This window comes from Eschrichtius robustus, chromosome 16 (genome assembly GCF_028021215.1).
Source record: "Eschrichtius robustus isolate mEscRob2 chromosome 16, mEscRob2.pri, whole genome shotgun sequence".
In the NCBI taxonomy this organism is placed as follows: Eukaryota; Metazoa; Chordata; class Mammalia; order Artiodactyla; family Eschrichtiidae; genus Eschrichtius; species Eschrichtius robustus.
Genome location: NC_090839.1, coordinates 87,928,124 through 87,953,598, shown reverse-complemented (window position 1 = coordinate 87,953,598; position 25,475 = coordinate 87,928,124). Strand labels below are relative to the sequence as shown.

The window sequence follows — 25,475 nt, the reverse complement described above, 5'->3', positions numbered from 1 at the left end:
AAATTCAAAATTCTATATGCTTTCTAACAAAACAGGAGGATTATATTGAAACAGATGATAAAAAATTTTTCCCTCTGCGATGGACTGCTCCAGAACTAGTAACCAGCTTTCAAGACAGACTACTAACTGCAGATCAAACTAAGTATAGTAATATCTGGTATGTATTGATTTATCATTCTGTTAGGCTTTTGTTGTTAGCAAAGTCCTGACTTCTTTCTTCTCAAGTACTTTCTTAAGGGAAAGTAATTGAATAAGACGGAGGAACACCAGAGTGCCTGATGGTGTGAAAAAAAACAATTTACTGACATCATAGCAATTATCACAGTTGCCATGATGCGGTTAACTTTTCTCTTACCCATTTGACAGTAATAATCTCCATAAAAGCAGGAACCAAGGCTATTTTCTTTGCCTACTACAAGGCCTGGCTTACAATAGATGTTTAGTAAATATTTATTGAAGTGGATGAAAAAAACAGAAAGGTTTGGACCATTATGTAATACTGAGATGTATGTCAGTTTAATGGAAGTTGAAAAAATGTATATGAGTCTTTAGCAATTTCTATTACAGCTTCTTTAATTTATGTCTACACTTTTTTGTGTTATTGTCCTGCTTTTTCTATTTTCTTTTTCTCTTCTTGCCTTCTTTTGATTTTTTTTTAAACTGTTTTTTCCTGTTAGCTTGGGAGCTGTATACTCTATTCCTATACTTTTATTGGTTACCCTAGAAATTATAACATGTATACTTCACTTAACTTAGTCTAATGGTAGTTCTCATCTTGGCCCTGTTTCTGAGCAATACAAGGGCCCCAGGCTACTTTAACATACTTTAACTTGGTTTAGTTTTACTCTACACACACACATGCAATTATACGTCCTTGTTGGGTATGTTGATTTTTTCTTTTAACCCCACGAGACATTACTATTATTTTTTTTAGCATCAGTGTTTGTTTAGGTTTATCCGCGTAATCAAATCACTTTGCTGTTTTTTGTTTTTTGTTTTTAAATCTCAGACCTTCCATCTGGGATCACTCTCCTTTTGTCTGAAGTATGTCCTTCAGAATTTCCTTTAGTGAGGTTTGACTGGTAATAGATTCTCAGGTCTTTCTCCGTAGGTCTGAGTGTACCTTTATTTTGTCCTCGTTCTTGAAGTATATTTTTACTTGATGACAGTTATTTTCTCTCAGCATATTGAAGATCTCACTCCACTGTCTTCTGGCTTCCATTGTTGCTCTTGAGAAGTCAGCTGTAAATCTCCCTAAGCTCTTTGAAGGTAACGTGACTTTTTCCTCTCTGGCTGCTTTTAAACTCTTCTCTTTGTCTTTTGATTTTTGTAGCTTCACTATAGTGTGTATTGGTGTGGATTTTTTTGTTTTTCTGCTTGGGATTTATTTGGCTTTTCATATCTTAGGTTGGTGTTCACAGCCCTTATCTACCCTTCAAATACTGCCTCTGCCCCATTTTTTCTCCTTTTGGAAGTCTGATTAGATATATGTTATACCTTCTTGCTCTGTCTTCTGTCTCTTATTCTCTCTTTTATATATTCCATCTCTTTGACTCTCTGTGCCACACTCTAGATAATTTTTCAGACCTGTGCTCTATCTACTAATTCTCTCTCTTTTTAAAATTCTCTCTTCAGCTGTGTCTATTCTTCTACTAAATCTCTCTATTGAATTCTGTAGTTCAGATATTGGCTTTTCGGTTTTAGGAGGTCTATTTGATTATGATCTACACCAGATAATTCCAGTATCTGAAGTCTTTGTGGATTTGATCTTGCTGGCTCTTGATGGTGGTTTGTTTCCTTGGGGACTTTTTTTATGGTGAGGATCTTGGAAACCCAAAATTGAGAAACATTTCTCCAGAGGGGGTCCACATTTGCTTTTGTCAGGTACCTGGGTGTCCCGTCATGTAAGGGACTACTCTAATTCAGGGCTTTATGTATCCAGCTCAAGATCTTTTAGAGCACTCAGATGGTGTGAGTTTGGGCTGTAAGTCCAAGTAAGGGCCCGCTCTGTGGTTACAACTTCTTTGGGACTACACTTCCCCGCCAGCACACACACACGTACTCACGCTCGCACATGTCCACTAATTCACAGGACCTCAGTGCCAAGGCAGCTTGCCTTCCAGGCCCGTGAGAGAGGCAGGGGGCAGGTTTATTCCCACTGTGAGGAGGTCTCTGTGAGACCCCTTGCCTTGTGCAGGCCCAGGGCTTTGGCCTGTCCACCGCCACCATCACGCGCACTGAGCCTGGTACACCACAGACACAGAAGCCCAAGTTCTGTGCTTCAGCAGATGCTGCAGTCACAGGTGGTTTTAGCGTTCTGCTTAGTTCACTAAGCTCTAGATTTTGTCCAGGTAATTCCCTGCTATCTTGTCTGCTGTTTGTTTTGTTTAAGAAGTTGCTTTTCATGCTTCATTCATATTTCTACTGTTCTTGCAGGGTGATTGACCTGAAAACTTAGCCTACATTCCCAGAGACAGAGCCTCCCCCTTGTTTCTGACGGGTTAAACAGCCTCTGGTGGCAGGGCTGGCAGTGGTGCCAGCTTCCACGAGAGGCAGGGACCAAACTGCCCTGTGCCAGGGGTGAATGAGAGGGTCCTCTCTCAGCGAGTTTGGTGGAAGAGGGGATAAGAGCTACAGGACATTTTTCTTCCCAGAAGAAAGAGGCTTGCTGGTCCTCAGGGAGACACAGGCCAGTGCGAGGCAAAGAGCTGGAGAGAAGGGAATGCTGGCGGTGACCAATGGCGCTTGTCCCTGAGGAGACTGGGCGGGAAGGACTAGGGCATAGAGAGCTGCAGGGCAGGGTGGGCACACGTCTCCTCTTTCTCTGTGGCCTGTGCCAGGAGAAAGGGATGCTCAAGGAAGATGTTAGGAGTCGGGGAAGTGGGGAGTTGAGAAGAAAACCCATGCTTCACGGTCTCTGAAGAACTGGGGAGGGGATTGGTTTGGGAACAGGCCTTGCTGGGAGGGAGAAAGGTAGCTACATCGGGGATTTGGAGAAAATAAGGCAGGTAGAGGTACGCGCCCAGGGTCAAACCAGGCTTGGTGCTGATAACACTCATTTTGCCCCTCATCACAGGTCACCTTTGTGGTCTTTAGCATTTCATGTAAACTTCTTATTTTCCTCGGTCAAATAAATTGTTAATTCCCTAAAGTCGTTGACAGTATCTTAAACTTCTTTGTATCCAAAACAGCCCTCTGCCCCTAGCAGTTCTGTGCCAGGGAAACTTCTCCCTTCTTGAATTGGATTGGGAGATTCGGGTCCTTTTATTTCCTTTGGTTGAAATGCCCTCTCCACTTAGATACTGAATACGTTGATTTTTCTCACTGATTTGTGAGATTAGTGTAAGAGAGGTTAACTCATACGTTATATTGTACTCTACCACGTCAAATAATAAACTTATTTACTCAAGTACGGCTGGTTATTCACACACGCATTCTGGTGGGCATTGATCATAGTCACGGAAACCATCAATAGCCAAACCTGGCTGGACGTCAGAATCATGAGGGAGCTTTTTAAAGATGCAGCCACACCTGCATCCACCAACGAAGAGTCCTCAGGGTGGGTGGGGCGGGGAGGGTCCTAAGTACCAGCATCCAGATGACACAGACGGTCAGCCAGGTTTGGGAGCCGTTGCAGAAAATAGACTGTAATATGCGGCAGAAGTGGAGGTGGTGGGAACGAACGCAGGGATCACACAGGAAGTGGAGAGGAAGTGTCCCTCTGGCTTCAGCCACAGAGGCCGTTTCCATGGGGACAGCACTGGGTGCGCGGGCGAGTGGGCCGGGTACTGCGAAGGTCAGCCCTGCCCGTGGTGACGGCTGTGTACCTGGAGGTGGTGAGGGGCTCAGGCAGGTGGCCGTTTCTGGCAGAGTAGTAGGGGGCGTCCTTCCGAAGAGCAAAAAACCCTGGATACTCAGGAATAGCTACAGCAAGAAATACATGGGGCAAACAGGGAAGGATTGTTCATGTCAAGATTTCCGACGTTTACTGCTGTTGTGAATGGGATGTTTTTTCCCCACCAAAAATCTCAGAACTCAGTGTATTTACCTTGTACCTAGCTGTGTTACTGAACGCTTAAAAGTCATCGCGATGATCTTTCTAATTTCTTGAGTTTTAAGGTCGACAGTCATATTCGCTCCTCCATGTAATTATGCCTCTTAGCTCCATCTCATATTTTTTTGCATTGGCCAAAATTCCTAAAGTAATATTCCGTTAGTAAATCTGAGGAGGTATTCTTGTTGTGGTCCTCATTTTAATGGAAATGCCTGCTTTTTAAATCATGTTAAAGAGCTATCTTGAGGAACCTTTTCAGTAGACGCCTTGTGCTTGAAATTACTAGTGACTGTACAAGTAAAAATGTAGGTGTTAAAACTTTGACATCCGAAGAGAGAAAGAAATAACCGTGTTCTTTTTTCCGCAGGTCCCTGGGTGTGACACTTTGGGAGCTTTTTGAGAATGCCGCTCAGCCTTACTCCAACCTTTCCAACTTAGAGGTTCTCAACCAGGTCATTCGAGAGAGAGACACAAAACTCCCAAAGCCCCAGCTGGAGCAGCCTTACTCTGACAGATGGTGGGTAACTTCACGTCACGTTCTTTTCAGAAGATAAGGAAATCCTGTCTGCATGGGTCTTAGTTATGTATTCTCTAATTTTGAACAGTAGATGTTATGAAAAGCAATCGTTTGTATATTATTCATGACTGATTTTAGAATTAACATCCATTTTTTTTAATGTAATCCTATTTTAAAAAAATGTGTAGAGCAAGCAGGAATTTATGTATTACATGCAACGAGAAAAATGTTAAGTCTGAACTAATTAGAAAAGTCAATTCTAAGGGAGTTTCCTGTTGTGGAATTATTTTTAAATGAGGCTGTTTGTTTAAGTGATACCCGACGTGCGAGAAGAGAGATGGGTGGCATAGACATGATCATATTTAAATTGGCACATGAGACTCATTTGCATAATGTATGTTGACATTTGCAAAACAAATTTACTTCTTATGGTGCTCCAGACCAGTTCTTACTCGGTTTCCAATTAGGATCGGGCTCCCCTGTGTCAAGGCCTCTGTCTGCGTCACCCTGTGCCCGGCTGATGTTGCCCCTGGAGCTCGGTGCCCTTCCGTGTGGGCGTTGCTCAGCCCCCCTACTTGCTAGAACTAACTCACCCAGAATAACTGGACATTCACGCCGTAAATTTAATACCATGACATCGTCTTTGTCTTCCCTTCCACTCACGGCTACAGTTTAGGATGCTGGCCGTATTCAGCCAACCCTTCGAGGACCAGCTCCTGGTTGCCACCGTCCCTGGGCTTCTTTCTCTACTGTTTCCCTCCACCCTCAGCTCCTTTCATGACCCGAGGAAACCATGTGCTGCAGGAGATCATGGTGTCACTTTTTGTTGGGGGAATAGTTAGAGATTAGTCACAACAGCATCTGTCTGTGTGACTTCTTGCAAAATAAAGTGAGTAAATCTCAGAACATTGGATACGTGCATCCTTTACTAAGCAGAATACCTATGGCAGTTGTGTTAAGAGGAGAGCGTTTTAGAACTGTTTCTAAATTCGGTGGCTCAGTCCCTGGAAAACGCCAGAAGAACAGATGACAAAGCAAAAGAATTGCAGTGACACTGTGCAGTGTCCTGAGGACACAGAAAAGTAGCGGGCCAACTTTTCTCTTTCTCCATTTTCTCTTTCACACTGATATCACCGTGAGCTGAACTCCTTCAGGTGGTCGGCAGTGATTAAAGTGTCGGGGCTTCTGGGGTGTTGAGTTGGCCCAGGGGTCCTTGTGAGGTCTTTCCTTATTTTAAAACAATGTTTCATCCGTCCGCTAATCACCTGTCTGTGTCGCTCAGGTATGAAGTCTTACAGTTCTGCTGGCTGTCACCAGACAAGAGGCCGGCGGCCGAGGACGTGCACAGGCTGCTCACCTACCTGCGGATGCAAAGCCAGAGGGACCCGGAAGTCGACTTTGAGCAGCAGTGGAACGCACTCAAGCCAAACACAAACAGCAGAGATGCTGCAAGTAACGCCGCCTTCCCCATCCTCGACCACTTCGCCAGGGACCGGCTCGGTCGTGAGATGGAGGAGGTCCTCACCGTGACCGAAACCAGCCAGGGCCTGAGCTTCGAGTACGTCTGGGAGGCGGCCAAGCACGACCACTTCGAGGAGCGCGGCCGGGGCCCCCCGGACGAAGCCGTGTCCTACACCGGCATCTTCTTCGCCACCGAAGCATTTGAGAGTCCGCTCTCAGATCCCGGGCCCGGGAAGCAAGATGACAGTGGCCAGGACGTCCCCCTGCGGGCCCCCGGAGTAGTGCCCGTCTTTGATGCCCACAACCTTTCCGTCGGGAGCGACTATTACATCCAATTAGAAGAAAAAAGCGGTAGCAACTTGGAGCTGGATTACCCACCTGCACTGCTCACAACGGAAATGGATAATCCAGAAAGGGTCGGTGACACAGCGTCCCAGCTTCTGACCCTCAGGAATGTCAAATTTGAGGAGTCCAGTACAGATGAGGATTTCTTCCAGAACACTACAGACCCCAAGGATGCCAGGGTACCCGCGGATGTGCCAGTTACCAGGGGCCCGGAGAGCCCTTTCAACAGTATATTTAATGATCTTGACAAATCAGAGGCTTTGCCCAGTCACCAAAAAATATTTGACTTAATGGAACTTAACGGAGTCCAAGCTGACTTTAAGCCGACCTCCTTAAGCTCAAGTTTGGATGACCCCAGAGAGTCGGTAATTACACGCCACTTGGAGAAGGAAAAGCCCCGTAAGCTTTTTGACTGTGAGCCTCTTTGCTCATCAGAAAACCTTGTGCATCAAGATGGTTTTGATCAGCTGGATGTTGAAGAATTGTCAGAAAACTTTTTATTTCTTCAAGAGAAGAACTTACTGAAAGGCTCCTTGTCCAGCAAAGAACACATAAATGATCTTCAGACAGAACTTAGAAATGCTGGTTTTCCTGAAACCATATTAGAAAGTCCGAGTAGAAACTCTCTAGATGCTGAGCTTAAGTTTGCTGAAAATAAACCCGGCTCTTCTTTGCTGCAGGAAAACGTCAGCACGCAGGGCAGAGGCCCGGGCGTGGCGCCCAAGGACGGCACTGGGGACGCGGCCTCGCCGCCTTGCCCGCAGGTGCAGGTACCTCCTACCTCGCTCGAAACAGAGGGGCCGCCTCACGATGTCCCTCCAGGTGTGTCCCTGAAGCAGGGCGGAGCCAAGCCCCTGTGTTTGGATGTCGGTGTCCGTGAAGACGGTGTCTGCCGAGACGTAAACCCAGACCCCGCGCCCGCCCCGGTGGACGCACCCCTCACCGGCGACAGGTCCCGAGACCTGACTCCCCAGAGGGAGGGGGCCTTGAGACTGACCCAGAGCGACTCAGGCCTTGTCCACAGCACTCTTGCCAGTAAGGTGAGTATAGGGAACAGCCTTCCAGAACTGAGGCAGCACTTACAAAGTCAACCACCTTTGGAAGACCACTGCCGTCGAGGCCTGCCGGAGAGAGCCTTGGAGGCCGTGCATGCTCTGAGCCAGCTGGGCTGTAACAATGCTGCTGCAGAGGGGCGGGGCTTGGTGTCTGCCCTCTCCTTGGACTCTGCCAGTCAGGACAGCCTTCTCGAGGACAGCTTGTCGACGCCCATCCCGACTTCGGAGCAGTCCGTGGAGACCCCAGGCTCCCTGGACTCGGTGGATGTCCGTGAGGTTCTACTGGGCTCCTTGGGCCCTCACACGCCGCAGAGACTCTTGCCCCCCGATAAGCCTGCGGACAGCGGCTACGAGACGGAGAACCTGGAGTCCCCCGAGTGGACGCTGCACCCGGCCCCCGACGGCGCCATAGCCCCCGACGCAGCCTCGGCGGGCGACGGCGTTCGCGGGGGGCCACCTCCCAACCCCGTCATCGTCATCTCAGACGCAGCCGATGGCCACAGGGGTGCAGAGGTCACCTCTCAGACTTCTGCGCCTGGCTGCCAGGGCTCGTACCGAGACTCCGCTTACTTCTCAGACAATGACTCTGAGCCCGATAAGAAGTCGGAGGGGGTCCCGGGAGCCTCAGCCTCAGCCTTGGGAGCGGAGCAGCCCCCGCCTGAGCCAGGCGCCCCAGAGCAGAGTCCCAGCCCCCCGGACGGCTGCCTGGAAACCAGCAGCAGCCAGCCTGGCCAGAGGTGTCCCCCTGCTCCGCAGATCGCCGGTCACCTGGAATCAAGAGAAGCGGCAGAACCAGCACCCTCTGGCGCTTCCAGACAGATGCATCCCCCCGACGACAGTGAGGCCGGCAGCCCCTCAAGTCTGCTGAACTCGGAGCTGAGCAGCAGGGAGGACCTCGAGGCCCAGGAGGAGCCCCCCTGCACGCTGGCTTCCACCGGGACCAACACCAACGAACTCCTGGCGTTTGCAGATGCCCCCCTCCGCTCTGGCAGCCCAGCAGCCCCGATGGTGGAGAAGGCCTTGCGCGGCCACTCCGAGGGCCCCAAGCTGAAGGAGCCAGACGTCGAAGGGAAGTACCTGGGGAAACTGGGCGTGCCAGGGGTGCTCGACCTCACCGAGGACGGAATCGACGCGGATGAGGAGGACGAAAACAGCGACGACTCGGACGAGGACCTGCGCGCCTTCACCCTGCACAGCCTCAGCTCCGAGTCAGAGGACGAGGCGGAGCACCTGGTGCCTGTGGTCCTCGGCTGTGAGGACGGTCGCCACCTGCGGAGCCTGCTGAAGCCCTCAGCCTCCGCGGACCAGCCGCCCGACGACTGGAAGAAAGAGAAGAAGGCGGTGACGTTCTTCGATGACGTCACAGTCTATCTCTTTGACCAGGTATCTGTTGTCTGTCACCTCCAGGTTGTCCTGTTAGAGAATTCCAGAACGTGTTAGGGGAACGGGCGTGCTTGGTTTTTCTGATTGCCGTTTCGAGGCCACGGATTGTTTTGTGATTACTCAGAAAAAGGAATTTGGGGTTGGTCACAGTGTCACTTCCAAGAACACGCAGAAATGGGGTTTGCACAGGGAACTCCTGTCACCTTACGGGAAGAAGATCTGCATGCTCTTCCTGGGTGTCCTGGCAGAGTCCTGCTGAAGTTGCTTACCCTATCCAGACCAGATTTTTATACTCTGACAGTCGGCAGTAATGCCCGGCGTGCAGGTGCCGCTGGAACAGTCCGCGAGGCTCACATGTAGCCCTGGAGACACTGACCAGCGGCCCGGCCTGTGGAGTGGGGACAGGGACGGGGCAGCAGGACAGAGTCTGTGGCCCTCCCGGCCAGGGGCTGGCCCTGCCCTCCTCCCTGCGGTTGGGCAGGCTGCCTGCTGTCACCACTGAGGGGGCCAGCCTTCGGCTTCTTTAAAAATGAGGCAGCCTACAATTCAAGCTTTTTTTTTTTTTTTTTTTTTTTAACGTTCTTTGTTGACTAGTCTTTGTAGCCCTTGAATTTGCTTCTTGACTCAGCTGGATTGTAAGTGAAGCTCCCGTTCCAGAAGGCGTAGGAGTCCTTGTTGGTTTCTTCTTTGATCTGCTTGCCCTCCCTTTGTATTTAGTCCTTGGAACCGAGACCTTGGTACCTCAGCCTCTCGTTCAGCATTGGGCCTCCTGGGCCCCACGCTTGAGGCTCTGCCCACACCCATGGGGGTCCTGGGTGCTGCCCCGCCTCTTCCCTGGGGGCTGGGTCTGCTTTCAGTTGCTCGTTACTTTACGTTTTGTCGTTTCTGTGTGTTCTCTTTCTACGGTGTCGCTCAAAAAAATTTGAACTGTGGCATGTGGGGCAGGGAGGGTAGAGGTAGGTAAGTGTTTGGGAAAAGAAAAAGTAGACTCCTGGCCCCAACCTCAATTCATCAGATCTGTGAGAGGGCCCGGGATGCTTATACACATCCCAGCTTCAGAACCTGAGGGCTCAGGGAGCCTAGGAAACTGGTTTGCCATTTTTTTTACTGAGAGTGGAAGAGAGACGGGATCACCTGGCCCCAGATTTTGTGTTTTGTTATCAGTCGTTCGAATTCACGCATCCCTTTCTTCACCTTCTCTGTGAACTTGAATTGTACGAGACTTCACCACAGAGCAGACGATCTGTAGGTGGGATAGAAAGAGTTACAAAGTGTGTGCCGTGAGCAGTGTGGGTGAGGGCTGGGGAAGATGTCTGGGGGTCTAGTTGCAGCAGAGGGATGGACTCAGCTCCCGTGGAAGCCCCCGCCTGGGCTACAGAAGGGCTGCACTCGTGTGACGACTTTGCGTTGGGGGGAGATGATGTTTTGGTGGCTTCAGAAGACAGGGCAGGATTGCGTAAGACCAAGATTCAAGGCATGAGAATGAAGGTACAGAAATCAAGTGTAAGACATACATGCTTAATAGCTGTGAGATTTGAGAAGGCTTAGTGTCGTAGAGAAAGTTGGAAAGTGGGTGAAGTCCAGAATGAAGTCCTGAAAATCTCTCTTTCTGTGATCTCTAGTTAGTTTTCTCATGCGTCCCATGCAGTTTCCTTGGAGTAGTAACAACTACCTGCTGGTTCAGGCTGGTGGCTGGTAGATTTTCTCCTGCTCTTACTGTGCAGCTTAATGAGCTGGTTTTGAAGTAGTTTTGTTTTTGAGTAGTTTCAATACCTTAACTCCAGAGTTTTAACTGAGCACTCCTGGGTTTTGGCAGCTCTGTGTCTTGGGTATTTCACTGTTGGTTCAGCAGATGCTTGGTGAACACTTACTGTATGTAAAGCAACTTTCTCGTGAAATCACGGCCCAGCGAGTGAGCGGTCTGGGTGCCGGCACTTCACGCGCAGGGTCTCCTTAGCTTCCCCCCACATCGGTGGTCTCCCATGTGCCTCTCGTGGGCCCTAAATGAGCCTGGCGGGGTGTTTGACCCTCAGCTCTCACGCTGCCCCTTCCGGATGCACAGTGTTCTCAAGGCCAAAATGGCGGACAGTGATGCTTCCTTGCAGTGAACAGGACGCGCGGTTGCCCTCCGGCCTGTCACAGGGCAGGTGAGCTCTGAGCTCAGTCCCATGCGTCACAGCGCTGGTCGCTGTAACGACGGGCCGGGGCTCGGCAGTGTGGCCATGGGGCCGTGTAGAGCCCCGCTCGGGACACCTGGGTCGTAGTCTTACAGCCAGGAGCCCCCAGAGGTGTGAGGTGGACTGCCTGTCCTGGGGCAGACGGGGAGCCTGGGGGCCTGTGTGCTGCTTTTCTATGTTCACAAAAATATTCTACTGGGATTTTGATGGGAGTTGCATAGTTTGGGGAGAATTGACATCTTTACTGTGTTGAGGCTTTCAACTCATGAACACAGTATGTTTCTCCATTTATTCAGTTCTTCTTAGTGTTTTGTAGTTTTCAGCAGACAGATCCTCTGCGTGTTTTGTTAGATTTATATCTAAGTATTTCATTTCTTGGGGAGCTACTTTAAAAGGTAATTTAAAAATTTTGGTTTCCATTTGCTCCTTGCCAGTATATAGAAACGTGATTGACTTTTTTAAATAATTAATTAATTAATTAATTAATTTTTTATTTTTGGCTGCGTTGGGTCTTCCTTGCTGCATGCGGGCTTTCTCTAGTTGCAGTGAGCAGGGGCTACTCGTAGATGCGGTGGGCGGTCTTCTCATTGTGGTGGCTTCTCTTGTTGCAGAGCACGGATTCTAGGCACTCGGGCTTCAGTAGTTGTGGCACGTGGGCTCAGTAGTTGTGGCTCGCGGGCTCTAGAGCACAGGCTCAGCAGTTGTGGCACACGGGCTTAGTTGTTCCGCGGCATGTGGGATCTTTCCGGACCAGGGCTCGAACCCGTGTCCCCTGCATTGGCAGGCAGATTCTTAACCACTGAGCCACCAGGGAAGTCCCTCAACACATTTTCTGATTTTCCTTGAGACTTTTCCTTTGACCCACGGATTATTTGTAAAAAATATTGTTTAATTTCCAAGGGGTTGGAGATTTTTTTTTTACCTTTCTGCTACTGATTTCTAGTGTAATTCCATTTTGGTCAGAGAACATATTTTGTAGGGTTTCAACTCCTTTAAATGTGTTATTTTGCTGTAGAGCCAGGATATGGTCTATCTTGGTGAATGTTCCATGTGCACCTGAAAGAGTGTATATTTTGCTTCTGGTGGGTGGATTGCTCTATAAATGTCAGGTGCAGTTGGTTGTTCATTTCTTCTGTATTGTTGCTGATTTTTCTGTCTACTTGTTCTGTCTATTACTGAGAGGGAAGGGTTGACGTCTCCGGCTATAATTATGGATTTGTCTGTTTCTCTTTTCATTTCTGTCAGTTTTTGCTTCATCTGTTTTGTAGTTCTGTTGTTAGCTTCATACACATTTAAGATTATTATATCTTCTCGGTGAATTGACCTTTTGTCATTATATGATGTCATTCTTTATTCCTTTCTCTGATATTCATAAAGCTACTGCGGCTTTCTTTTGAGTAGTATTTGTGTGATGTCTCTTTTTTCGTCCTTATATGTACCTGCATCCCTGTACTTGACAGTAGTTTCTTGTGGATAGCACATAGGTGGTTTTTAAAATCTATTCTGAAACTTTTTATCTTTTAATTGGTATTTTATGCCACTTACATTTAATAGAATTATTTGGATTTGGATTTAGGTGCACCATTTTATTCAGTGTTTCTGTTTGTTCCTCTGGTTGTTATTTCTTTTCTTCCTCTTTTTGCTTTCTTTTGGGTAATTTGAACAATTTTTAGAATTACCTTTTATCTATTGCATTTCTTACTATATGTCTTCTCTTAGTGTACTTTTTGGAGTGGTTCTTGGGATCACAATGTACATACTTAACTTTTCACAGCCTCCTTAGAATCAGTGTTTTACCATTTCAAGTGGAATATAAGAATCCCTGTACCCTGTGGGCCCTTCATCCCCCCCATCCCTTTTCTTCAGGTTGTCTGATGTGTCATATGTTTATTCGTCAAAAACCCCATCACACAGTGCTCTATGCTTTACTTCTAGTCATCAAACATGTTTTAAGAAACTGAAGAGGTGAGGAATAGTATTATATTCACTCAGATAGCTACTACTGTTCTTTTTTCATTTCTGATGTTCCAGGTTCCTTTTTATTATCATTTCCCTTCTGTTTGAAGAAGTTTGTGTGGCCTTTTTTTTTTTTTTTTTTTGAGCAAATTCTCTTAGTTTTTCTTCATCTGTGAGTGTCTTTATTTTACACTCATTTCTTAAGGATATTTTCTCTGAACAGAGATTTCTGAGGTGATAGTTCTTTTCTTTCAGCATTATCCCTGGCTGCTTTCAGGAGTTTTTTTCTTTGTCTTTGGTTTTCAGTAGTATGATTATGGATTTCTGGATTACAGGCATGGATTTCTTTGTATTTATCTCATTTTAAGTTTGCAAAACTTCCTGAACCTGTAGTTTTATGTATTTCACCAGATTTGAGACGCTTTCAGCCATTGTTTCTTCTTTTCTTCTTCACCACACTCTGTCTCTCTGTTTCTGGGACTCCAGCATTACACCTTTTGGTAATATCCTAGTGTATAGGCCCTGAGGCTCTGTTCTTTTCTTTCCCTCCAGTGTTTGCTTTTGCTGTTGTTCAGATTGGATCATTTCTGTTGATCTACTTCACATTAACTTATTCTGTCCTCTCTCATGTCCATCCTGCTATTGAGCCCACCCAGTGAGTTTTTAAATTTTGGTTATTGTATTTTTCTGTTCCGAAATCCACAATTCGTTATTTTTATCTATTCTTTTGCTGAGACTTTTCCATTCATTTCCAGTGTGTTTTCCCATACTTTGTAGGAGCATATTTATAATAGTCTTTTTCAGGTAATTCCACCATCTAAGGACATCTTGGCATTGGCATCTGTTGATTGTTTTTTCTCCTTGGGAATTGAGGTTTTCCTTATTCTTTGTTTGCTGAGAAATTTTAGATTGTACCCTTATTATTTTATCCGATTCTGTGCCTTGTTTAGATTCTATGGAGAATGTTGATATTTTCTTCTTAGAAGGCGTTGACCCAGTTGGGTTCAGGTCACAAGTTCCAACCAGCCTTCTGGGGATTGGGGTCCCCTTTCAAAGCCTTTGTTGTGCTGTGTGAACCTGTCCTGTGCACGTGCCACCCCCTGGCCAGACTGGACCGTGGCAGCGGTCTCCCTGAAATTCAGTTCTCAACTCTTTGGTGTGCTGTTTAGGGTCAGATCTACCCTGAGCAGCTGGGGGTAAGCCGGGAGCTCATAAACAACTTGATGGGATCCCTTTTCTGAGCTCCCCCCTCCCTGGGCTGTCCAGTTTCTTGGCCTTCTCTTCTTGGTCCTCAGGCCAGAAGGCTGGGCTTTGGGTTACCACAGTACGCTGTGCAGCTGCGCAGCGGGAGGACAGAGAGGGAAAAGGCGTGTGGGTTCTCCAGGCAGAGAGGAAGCTCACCGCCCTCAGAATTACAGGTGCCTGCCACCCCTGCTGCTGTCACCCAGGATTGCTTAGGCTGGGAGCAAGAGAACAGGGGGAAAAAAGCAAACCCCTGGAATTTCCTCTCCTCTTTCTAAGCATCGGAAGACCCCCGTTCCTGCATCTGGAGCCAGAACCCACGTGGCGGGGGTGGGGTGGAGGGGTGGGGTTGGTTCACCGATGGCTTGGTGTCCTTTGACTCCAGCGCTCTTCCCCAACCTGCCTGCTGCGTCTCCTCCTCCGAGGTCTCCTGTGACCGCTTTGTGTGTCTGCCCAGGATTTAGAGCCTGTTCCACGGGAGAGATGGGGCGCGGACTCCCGGCCCACCTTCCCCAGGGGTGGGAGGGACAGGTCACAAATGGTCAGCGAGGGCCCCTGCCCCAGGGCTCCTGAGAGCAGGCACTCGCTGATGGGAACTTATGCTGGGCTTTTCAGGAGACCCCAACCAAAGAGCTGGGCCACTGCGGAGGAGAGGCGTGCGGGCCGGAGCTGAGCAGCCCCACACCGTCGCCAGGCTCCCCCTACCCGAGCAGGTGCATGAATTCCGAAAGTTCCACTGATGAAGAAGGTATCTCATTGGCAGGTTTAAAAAGCAACTGAACATGAGTGTGATGTGAGCTGTTTCTGAGGATAACTTCACATGTCGCTTTCAAAGACCCCCTCTGACCCCGGGCAGGGGGGGTGGGGTGGTGGGCAGCTCTGCCGTCTGCGCCCAGGGTGGTCTGTGCCCCTCTGAGCCCACCTGGACGCCTGCACTGCCCTCTCTGTTCCTTAAAACGAAGTCATGAAAGGAGAGTTACTTTTATTTCTTACTTCCAGGTGGAGGCTTTGAATGGGATGATGACTTCTCCCCGGACCCTTTTATGTCAAAGACAACGAGTCACCTCCTGAGCTCCAAACCTTCCCTTCAGACATCCAAGTACTTCTCCCCGCCGCCGCCGCCCCGGAGCACGGAGCCCAGCTGGCCTCACGTGGCGCCCTACTCCAGGTTCTCCATCACGCCCGCCAGCATCGCCAGCTTCTCTCTCACGCACCTCACAGACTCGGACGTGGAGCAGGGAGGTGAGGAGGGTGCGGAGCCAGGGGAGGGCCGGCTGCCCGGGAACGGGATGCTCTCCCGGTGTTGGCAGAGACGGTTGTACAAGTCTTTACGAAGAGCTCACAGCCTTGACAGCGTGCTCCGGGGCCTCGTCGCCCACCTCCGGGCTCCGTCTCTGCCCTGCTGGGCCGGGTGGCCCTGCGGCTGCTCCACCACCTTTCTTCTCCGTTCTCCCTTTTTTCTGCTAGCCCCCAACCCCCATCTCCCCTCCTTTCCCCCAGAGGAGCAGCTCTTCAGAAAGCTCATGCTCTAAAGAACACTTGGCCCCGACTTCGGGCTTGAACCCAAATGCGCTCTGGCCCTACCCCGGGAATGTTGATTTTGCCATTAAGTCCTAGTCTTCGTGTGCCACCAGAAGGCCCGGGGGAGGTCATGGGCCGGGCACATTTGAAGTAGTGGTATCTGAACATATGGACCCTTTTTTCCCCACAACTAGATTGAAGATAAATGTTAATAGGTACACTTTTTTGATGTGAAGTTTGCAGATCAAATAATAACTGCGAAATATAAAGGCTTTTATTTGTGTTTGTCCTGGGTTTAATTGTGCCGATTAGATAACGCCCATGACCTAATGATCTGTCGGGGGCAGGTGTGTGGGGCTCAGAGCCAACTCTCTCCCGCGCCCGAAGCATTGGCATTGAGCAGCGTGTGAGCCGCGCAGATGTGTCTGCGAGAGAGCCTGGCAGGTGCTGCTGTCGCAGGAAGCGGCGAGCGGCCGGGCAGGTGGCTGAGAGCCACACTTCTGGCTCCAGTTCCTCTTTCTGCAGCGAAGCTCAGACGCCGTCCACACTGCTTTTATCTGTGACGATCGTTTTAAAACACAGCCTTGCTTGCTCTCTCCTAACAGGAAGCAGCGAAGACGGGGAAAAAGATTAGGTGATGCTGAGGCACCTCGGGCCCAGGCGGCTCCCCGGCGGCGGCGTTGTTCCCGGCTGCCCAGTGGCGCCCACTCGACAGCTGCTGACACGGGACGGGGAGGAGGACTCAGGAGGCCGAGGGAGCGGCGCGGCGGGACGCCCGGCCCAGGCGTGGTCTCCCAGCTGTTCTAGCTCGTCCAGCTCGTCCAGAGCTATTTGCTGCCCTCGCCGCCCCGCCCGCTGGAAGGGCCCGCGCTCCTGCCGTCCGCGGGGAGCCGGAGCCTGGCCGGCATGGGGGGGCTGTCGTCTCCGGGCGGTTTCTGGTTCCCACGTGGGGCGTTCTCCGCGTCCGCACCTGTGCATCCCATCCACGCACAGGTCCCCGAGGACCACGATGGGAATTGGCACCAGTGAGCCATATTTATTGTTTTTAAAGAAATCACTAATTGCTTTCTGTAATTGCACTGTGGATAAATGTCCTAAGAGTCCCTGGTATTGTACAGAACCTTAAATTATTCAAGGAAAGTAAGGCAGGTCAAGCTGGTGCTATCCACTAGTTTGATTTTTTTTTTCTTCTGTTTTATAGTTTGTTTGCTCTGCATGGTACTTGTAAAGCTTAAGTATTTTGAGTGTTATGCTGTCTTTAGAAATTGTTGGAATTGTACATATGGTACTCTTTCGTAAATGATAAATGATTCTGAATGTTAGTGTTTTATGTTCTTGTAGGAAATATTTTTGACGAGTCCAGGAAGACTGCTCTGTTTGGCTGATGGAATGAAACACGTTTCTGTCTCTTCCCTCTAAGGTGGCTTTTCCCCTGTTGCAGTTGAGGCTCCTCTGAGGGGCTGACGGGTCTTGCAGCCCCTCTGTGTGATTCTCCCACCCGCCCCTCCCCCAACTTTTAGAAAACCCTTTTGGTACAAATCGACGGGTGGTTCCCTGAGCTCGGCTTGGTTGGAACATCCAGGTCCCCCCGTTGTCCCCAGGGGCCACGAGGCCTCCTCCCAGCTGGGCCCCAAGTCACTTCCCCTCAGAGCTGGCTCTTCCGCTTGGTCTCTAGAAGCGCAGACGGCGGTGGCTTCAGGGCCCTTGTGTGGTCACTCCTTCCTTCAGGAGCATAGAAGCTCCACAGAGGGCCCTGGGGGCCAAGGACGGTTTGAGTTCCTCCTGTCTGTGCCCTTGAGGTGCTGAGCTTCTCATAGCCCCCAGAGCCAGTCCGGATCGTGTCCCGTCCACGTGCGGCTGGTCGCTGTAACCGAGGCGATAACGCTACATCCCGCAGCCTTGAGGACGACGGAGGAGCCTCCACAGCCAGCACGTCCTCTTGGTCGGGCCCTCGGGCAGCCCGAGTGGCCGTCGCCCCCAGACGCCTCATCTGCACTGACCCTCCCCTTCTGCGTTAAGCCCCCAGTTCTCCCCTTGCTCTGAAAGGACCAAGCGTGTCCAGTGCAGCCTCACGACGTTGGCAGGTGTCGGGTGTTGGTAATAAAAAGCTGACCTCACTCTGCGGCCCTCGAGTTCTGCTCTGCCAGCAGCGTGGCAGCCAGTGTGTAGGGTGGGGCCTTGGGGCTGGGTCCCCGCACACCGGCCCCTCACCCCAGGGGTTTCCGGTGCTGACGTGCTTTCCCGACTCGAGCGAGAGTCTGGGATGACCCTCCAGGCCCGCCTGGGGCTGCAGGACATCGGTCACGGGAACTTGGGGACCCGATGCAGGTGTGTGCGCTGGCTAGAGCTGACGTAGTAAATTGTGACCTATGTGATCAATTCTGGCTCGCCCCCTTTTATGCTAGCAATGACTTTCCAGAGCGGCAGGGGCGCCCTTCCCCTCCCCCGGTGTGAGCACAGAGCACTGCCAGAGCCGGACCCTGGGACGTGCATGTTGAAAACACAGTTAACAGGGCGTTAGGAGGTGATTTTGCCAAAACTGTCATAACTCTCAGTTTCTTGCTGTGGAGACTTCCAGAGTTTTCTGAAGTTTTACGTCTACCGGTCTCGGTTAAAAGAAAAATGAGAGGCAGTTATACTAGTTTTTTTAAATTTACAGGTTTATGGAGTTCAGATCTAATGACTAAAATCAAGTAGATCCATAGACTAGATAGTCTTCTTATACAGTCAGCCTGTGGTAAATTTATTGATGCTTTGGGGCTGTACATTTTTCACTATGATTAAGGAGATTTTTAACAACATGATTCCCATTTTAATTTATTTTAAGGTCTACATCGCTCTGATAATGAATTGCCAAAAACATTTTATACAGGGAGCTAGGGGTGGGGCTGGGTTGGAGTAGTGGGTCTTAGTGTGATGTTGCATGGTCGGGAAGATTTTATATTTATAATAAACATGGGAATTAACATGTTCTTTTGAAATCTCAAGCAATACACAAGAAATTATGTAGATTAAAATTTTCTGCCCATTTTTGAAATGTCAGCATGTGCTTTGTTTGTTTCAGTTTTCCTTTCACTCGGTTACCGGTAGTGGGTTTTTAAACCGCTTTTGTTCTAATCAGTTACACAATGAAATAATATCAGTGGAATTCTCTAGGTAATGTGGGTGAGGTTTGTCATACCTGGTTCACAGCGCTATTTCCTGGCCTCCTTTGGGATCTGTCTTACTTTGGTGGAGTTTACGTGTCTCAAGTCCTACAATAAAAATAATCCAACCTTCATCTCCTTCCTAGCTAGATGTTAATTTGTGTTATCAAAGGACTTGGTCATAAGCCAGTAAGAGCAATGTAGAAAAAGTGCTCCCCCAAAATCCTTCTGAAACTTGGACTGTGCGTCTGGGTAAGAAGCCATTCATCTTAAGGGTGAAGAAGCTGCAGGAAGCTGAACGGAGAACAGAGTATCTGTTCTATTTTTGAGTGTACAGGCGATTGTTTCTATGAAAATGGGTTTATCTAAGAAAGGTCTTTGTATGTCTCGCTGCCTGAAACCGCTTTCAAAGCCTCTTTTATTAACACTTTCCACAGGGTGTTTGTGGGGTTAATGACTTCCTGTACGTTTGTCCTGAGGGCCCAGGTGCAAGGGAGGCAGCTCCTGGTTTTACTGTACTCAGCCCGTCATCTGAAAATTCCAGAAGCGAACCAAGCGTGAGGCTGGAGATGCCGGGCTTCAGTTACGAGGGGCTTCAAGATATTAGCCTTAGGAGAAGTAGCCTTAAAGTAAGAATGGGTGTACACAGTTACTTCAGACGTAAATCTCAAAAACAAGGTTCCTAAGTAGTAGCCGGGTTGGCTCAAGCTTTGGCTATCAAAAAGGAAAACTCTCTTTAGTATGTAAATTAATTCTTAAAAGATGCATGGACGGTATTGAATCACCAACAACCTGTTATTTGAATGGCTGGAACATGGTTAAGTTCAAGTTGGCACAGGCGTAGATAGACGGTAACAGCAGCCCGCTGTGGGTACCCACACTGCTTCATTCCAGCCGCAAATGAGGACGCATGGGGCCATCCCACCTCCCAGGTTTCCCTGTTGTGCTTTAACACAGTTGTAAGAGGTTCACGGCACTATAATAGTTAATGAACTTTCAGTTGAAATCGTGTACATTTTTAAATTGTAAGATTTTTACTGTATATTGATGCATAGTGTGATTCAATAAACTGCTTGTAATTTAAAAACTATTTAATATTCAAAATAAATATAGTTATATATTTATAGATTCTGTTACCGCATTGATTCTGTGTGTTTTCCACGCCTGCGGTGGGCGGTCTGGCACTGCCACACTGTGGGTGCTTGGAGCCTGCAGCCCTGGGTCACTCACTGCCCTGGTCTCTAGAGATGGGATGCCCTTTTCTGTGACAGACCTAAACCCCACGCTCCCGAGAACACGAAGATTTGCATAATCACCGGAAAACTAGCACGGACTGTTTGCGCTGCCATGAAGTGTACCTGTAATTCAAACCTTTGGACTTATTGATGAATTTCAGAAGCATTTTCGTGTTTTTTTTTTTTTTTTAGTATTTATTTACTTATTTGGCTGCACCGAGTCTTAGTTGTGGCACGCGGGATCTTCGTTGCCGTGTACAGGATCTTCACTGGGGCATGCGGGCTTCATAGTTGCGGCACGCACGTGGGATCTAGTTCCCTGACCAGGGATTGAACTCCGGCCCCCTGCATTGGGAGCGGGAGCGTGGAGTCGTAGCCACTGGACCACCAGGGAAGTCCCAGAAGCATTTTAATTTCTGAGATCCAGCCTCTAAGGAGCTCTAAGCCCAGAGGCTAATCAGCTCAAAACCAGCCTTTCTGCTCCCCGAGTGTCCCCTCCTTGCTGTCCTGGTCCCAGCTGTCACAAGCAGGGAAATGGGCCTCCTTGTACCAAAATAGGGGCCTGGCCCCAGCTCAGGTTACACCAACTGCAGAGTGACCCTCGGCGAGTAGATGGAGGAGACCTGTGAACTCCCATTCCCAGAGCCCAAGACAGGCAGCGAGTGGCAGTGTCCGGGGGAAGCGCGGGGGGGCAGCGCAGACCCTGGGCCTGCGGGGCCGGAGCCGGTGGGAGCCCAGGCCCGTGTGCCACCGCGGGTCCTGCTGCACTCCGGTGCCTCCCATCAGCCCCCAAGACCCCTGTGCAGTTGCTGCTTTTAACGCCTTAGAGTGCTCCGGTCAAAGGTGAGGAAACTGAGGCAGGGGACGATGAAGTAAAGCAGGTGGGTGGCAGCCGGTTTTGAGCTCGAGCTGCCTCTCGCCCCTGGGGACCTCCTAAAACCGATGACCAGTTATTTCTCGGTGAGCTGCCCGCAGGCGGCCGGGCAGGTGCTCCCCGGGCAGGGCTCCGCCCGCTCGCACCTGGCGCGGCGCCGCGGGCGTGGCGGGGTCGGGTCCTCAAGCCCCCGGTGCTGCAGGGCCCTCCCGAAACGCGGGGTGCGGGCGCGGGGTGCCTGGGCTACTGCTCTTCGGGGCTGTGGCCGCAGCCCGTTTGAGAAACCCGTATTACTGCAAAACGGCTTTTCCACGAATCCGACTTTGGCTCCGTGTGCTGAGCCTTAACCCCAAGGCCAGGTGCGGCGGCCAGGTGCTTCCCCTCCGCGCCGGCCGGCTGGCGGCGAGGCCCGCGGAACTGGCTCCGGGGGGCCTGCGCCGGGCGGGGAGGCGGCCCGGGAACCCTTCGCGGGCGGGGAGGGGCCCCAGGTCCCCAGCCCGCAGGTGCGCCCCGCCCCCGCCGCGGGGCGGGGACACGCGGACTCCGGCCCCGCCCCGCGCCCGCCCCACGGGCTCATTTACATGCGGCCGCCGCCCCGCCCGCGGCGCCTAAAGCGACGTGTCCTTGTCCCCCGTGGGCAGCCCCAGCGCGTGCGGCCACGGATCCCCAGGTAACGGGGGTGGGGTGGGGTGCGGGTGGGGCGGCGGGGAGAGGACCCTGGGGCAGGGCCGGGTGGCGTCTGGAGGGAAACCTGGGTGGGGGGTCCGGGTCTCGAGCTCTGGCAGCGGCCATCCACGTGTTGGGCCTGGGGACTGCGGCGGGCTCTGGCCACCGTCCACCTCTGACCTCCGACGGCCGCCTCACGTCCACAGCCATTCTGGCACCAGTGTTGTCCCTGCATGTGTGACGTCCAGTGGGGCAGGACGGTGAGTGTGGTGGCCGGAGTTGGTGCCTGTCCGTCCAGGCGACCAGGAGGTAGTGCAGCCTCGGGCAGAGGGCCTGCCCTGGGCTAGGATGGGGCCGCGCCTCCGGGCGGTCTCAGCCAAGTGTCAACGGCCACCTAAGCTCAGGAGGCACTCAGGAGGCGGTGAGGGGCATGGGGCCGGAGAAAGGTCCAGGGGTCAATACGTGTCACCCAGGGGGAGAGGGGGCCACCAGACCAGGGAAAGGTCTGAGGGGTCAGTGTAAGGTCAAACAGGGGCATGGGGGGTGGGGGTGGGGTCAGCTCAGGGCCCCTGCGAGTGACTGGGAAGGACCCTGGCGTCACTGTGCACCAGCTGGGCAGCCGCCACTGGGGACAGCTGCCCTGAGCGTCCACTGGCCTGCCGAGTGACCGCGGGGTGGCCTGTGTTCTGGATTTCAGCTCCAAAGGCGTCCCCCTCAGAGCCACCACCCCCAGGACCACCAGTCTGGGGCCATGAAGACCAAGAGCCGGCCTCCCCGGCGCCGGGCGCCCCCGCAAGACCCAGAAGCCACCCCAGGGGAGCGGACGCCCGACAGGCCACCGCCGGGCTCGGGGCCAGACGCGGCCAAGGCTCTGCGGAGCCGGAGGGCGCGCGCGCAGGGGGCGCGGGCAGAGGGCGGGCGCCGGCGGCCGGGGCCGGGGAGCCGGCGGGAGAGCAGCGTCCAGCGGCGGCTGGAGAGCAACGAGCGGGAGCGGCAGCGCATGCACAAGCTCAACAACGCCTTCCAGGCGCTGCGCGAGGTCATCCCGCACGTGCGCGCCGACAAGAAGCTCTCCAAGATCGAGACGCTCACGCTGGCCAAGAACTACATCAAGTCGCTGACCGCCACCATCCTGACCATGTCCAGCGGCCGCCTCCCGGGCCTGGACGGGCCCGTCCCCAAGCTCTGCCAGCACTACCAGCAGCCGCAGCAGGCGGCCCGGGGCGCGCTCGGGGCCTCCGAGGCCCCGCCCGAGGGCCACCTGCAGAAGTTCTCCACGCAGATCCACAGCTTCCGCGAGGGCTCCTAGCGCGCCGCCCCGCCCGGGTCAGCGGCCCGGCCTGCTCCTCCCAGCCCTGGGCCCTCCGCGCCCCGCGGCTCCGTTCCCCTGCACTCTCAGCGCAGCCCTGGGCACGTCCCAGGGCCCAGGGACAAGACCGGTGAGTGGCCTGGTGGAGGCCACGGCTCGGGGCAGCGTGAGGCCCATGCCTCCACAGGGTCCCAGGACCTGCTTTGTCATCGTCTAGGCCGGAGCTGGCCGGCCCTTGTCACTAACTCCTCTTCACTCCCGCTGCCTCCCGAGGTGAGGGGAGATTCCACGCAAAGGTTTGCTTGGGTAAGTTCCCCAGTTACTGCTCAGGCCCGGTCCCAGGCCCAGGCCCAGGCCCAGGGAGGGGCCTCCCCCAACCTGCCCCGTAGCCTCCTCGTTCGGGGTAAACTGAGGCACGGAGCAAACAAAGCCCACGGCCTCGAGGGGAGTGGGGCTGAGCAGAGGTGCTTGGGGTGTCCAGTTCAGCATCTGTCGGGGAGAAGCCCCAGTCAGGTCCCCTCCCCTTAATTCTGAAGGAACCTTGTCGCGGAGAGGGGCTGGGGTCTTCGCTCCCTCCTCCGGGTGGGGCTCCTGACCGTGGAGGGTCTGCGGCCCGGCACCGAGGGTACCGGAGACGGGGCTGGGGGGTCGGGCAGAGAGGCTGCTAGGCCGTGGTTCCCCGGAGCGGTCAGGGGTCTCCTGCAGGGAGAGGGTCTGTCCCCAGGCCTCCCTCGGGGTCCCACCCAGGTTTGCTGCTCACTGTCGTGTTTGCGGTCGTGTAAGTGGCAGAGGGTGGTCTGACAGACCTCAGGATGTTCTCGGGTCCTGGTTGCACTTGGGGGCCCTGCGGGGAGGAGCCTGGGGTGGCACGGGCTCCCCTCCCCCAGCGGGTGCTGCTCCTTAAAGACGGGACTGACGCTTGGCAGGTCCCCACCGCCTCGGGCCACGCTTCCTTCTGCGGCGTTCCCGCCCCGCTGGCTCTGGCAGGCTTGGCGACTTTGCCCTCAACCCTGCTGGCAACTCCTCTCCCTTGTCCGGCTGCCCACGGCCAACATGGGGAGGGGACAGGGCCCTCTGCATCTCGGGCAGGAAGCCCAGCCACAGGGCTGTGGAGAGGCTGGAGCTGGCCTGGCACGTGGGGCCGGGTTCCCCGTGCCCAGATCTGCCGCAGAGCCGTCGGGGGCCAGGCGCCTCTGCATGCTCTGCGTGGGGCTGAGCCAGGCCGGGAAGCGGGGCTGCCGCAGCTGAGGACCCAGCCTCCGTGTACAGCCTCACCCTCCCGCCCCGGCAGTCCCGGCCCCGGCCACGTAACGCCCCGCCCAGCTTGGCGTCAGCCCTGGCCTCGTCGAGGACAGCAGGTGGCACCCCTGGAAAGAGCCATGAGGTGCTTCAGTCCCAACTTTCCAGGTCAGACACCAGCCGACACCCCCGGCCCCCCCAACACCCCCGGCGCTAGGCCCCAGTGCCTGGTGGCCCCCGGAGGCCTGGTCTGGCCCTGGCCCCGTCGCCCCAGCCGACCTTCAGCATGGGTGGGGGGACCCCAGGTGTCCTGGCCTGCCCCCCAGGGGTGGCCACGCGGGAAGGTCAGTGGTCAGGGGCCCACCAATGGGAACCGAGGTTGAGGGCAACTCTGAGCTCGGGACAGATGGGGCCCACACGGCCCGTGTTAGGAGAGGGAGGCCTGCAAGCCTGGCGCCTCTTGTTCTGGCTGAGCTGAGGCCAGAGCAGGGCTCAGCGCGTCCCTGAACTTGCCGAATGAGCCGACAAACTGAGCCGAAAGCCTGGGGTGGGGTGTGCCCAGCAGAAGCTCCGTCCAGGAGCCCATGCCTGGTGACCAGGGGCCTGTGGATCACCACCTTGCAGGACAACAGCCTTTGTGACTCTGTCCCTCTGTCCCAAACTGGCATCTGCACCCCCTCTGCTTCCCAGAGGGCTGCCTGGGCCTAGATGTGCAGTCTTTTCCACCTGAGGCTGGAGGGCACTTGCCTGCCCTGTGGCCACATCACAAAGGAGCCTTAAAGGTCCCAGTCCAGTTTTGGGGTATCGAATATGGGGAAGGGGGTGGTGAGGGGACAGGTCTGGTGAGCCTGCTGCCAGGTCCGCTCCGTCGACCCTCGTCTTGGACTCCAAGCCCAGGCTGGACGCTTCTGTCCTGCGAGAAGGCCCTGCCCTACCCTTCCAGGCTGTGCATTTCCTGAAGTCAGAGACTCACGCACTCTGAGGCCGGGCCACCCGGGCAGCACCGGGGGCCACGGACCCACCTGCAGACTAGACCTGCATGAGCTCGGGGGTGACAGAAACCGGAACTGCGACTTTTCTATAGAGAAAACCTACCTGGAACTGAATGGCCAGTGCCCCCCGCTATAATTATGGTGAAAATGTTTCTTAAATGATCCCAATTTGCTTTTATTTTATTTTTCCTAACAACCTCTTCAAAGTACTAATGAAACCAAAATAAAAGGTTTCACGGCAGTTGCTACTTTTGCCCCAAGCTCGAATGGGTGGGGAACTGTGCATTTTAACCATAGTGCAGC

At 52.7% G+C, this 25,475-nt stretch overlaps 2 protein-coding genes across 4 annotated transcripts in view; both read left to right on the top strand.

Annotated features, from left to right (window-relative positions):
* Positions 1–19,926, top strand: part of LMTK2 (lemur tyrosine kinase 2) — an 84,751-nt gene extending 64,825 nt beyond the window's left edge. For 2 of the 3 annotated variants that reach the window (XM_068523848.1, XM_068523847.1), the window contains exons 9-14: positions 36–157; positions 4,422–4,571; positions 5,854–8,815; positions 14,806–14,938; positions 15,190–15,432; positions 16,317–19,926. In XM_068523848.1, the coding sequence (XP_068379949.1) occupies positions 36–157; positions 4,422–4,571; positions 5,854–8,815; positions 14,806–14,938; positions 15,190–15,432; positions 16,317–16,345 (3,639 nt within the window). In that variant the 3' untranslated portion in view covers positions 16,346–19,926. Of the gene's footprint in view, positions 1–35; positions 158–4,421; positions 4,572–5,853; positions 8,816–14,805; positions 14,939–15,189; positions 15,433–16,316 lie in introns of those variants that run through there. The other variant, XM_068523849.1, reaches the window with a different exon arrangement.
* Positions 19,927–21,591: 1,665 nt separating this feature from the next.
* Positions 21,592–23,133, top strand: BHLHA15 (basic helix-loop-helix family member a15). Its single transcript, XM_068525067.1, has 2 exons — positions 21,592–21,636; positions 22,330–23,133. Exon 2 carries the CDS (start codon positions 22,384–22,386, stop codon positions 22,939–22,941), a length of 558 nt encoding a protein of 185 aa, XP_068381168.1. The 5' UTR covers positions 21,592–21,636; positions 22,330–22,383; the 3' UTR covers positions 22,942–23,133.
* Positions 23,134–25,475: the final 2,342 nt, after the last annotated feature.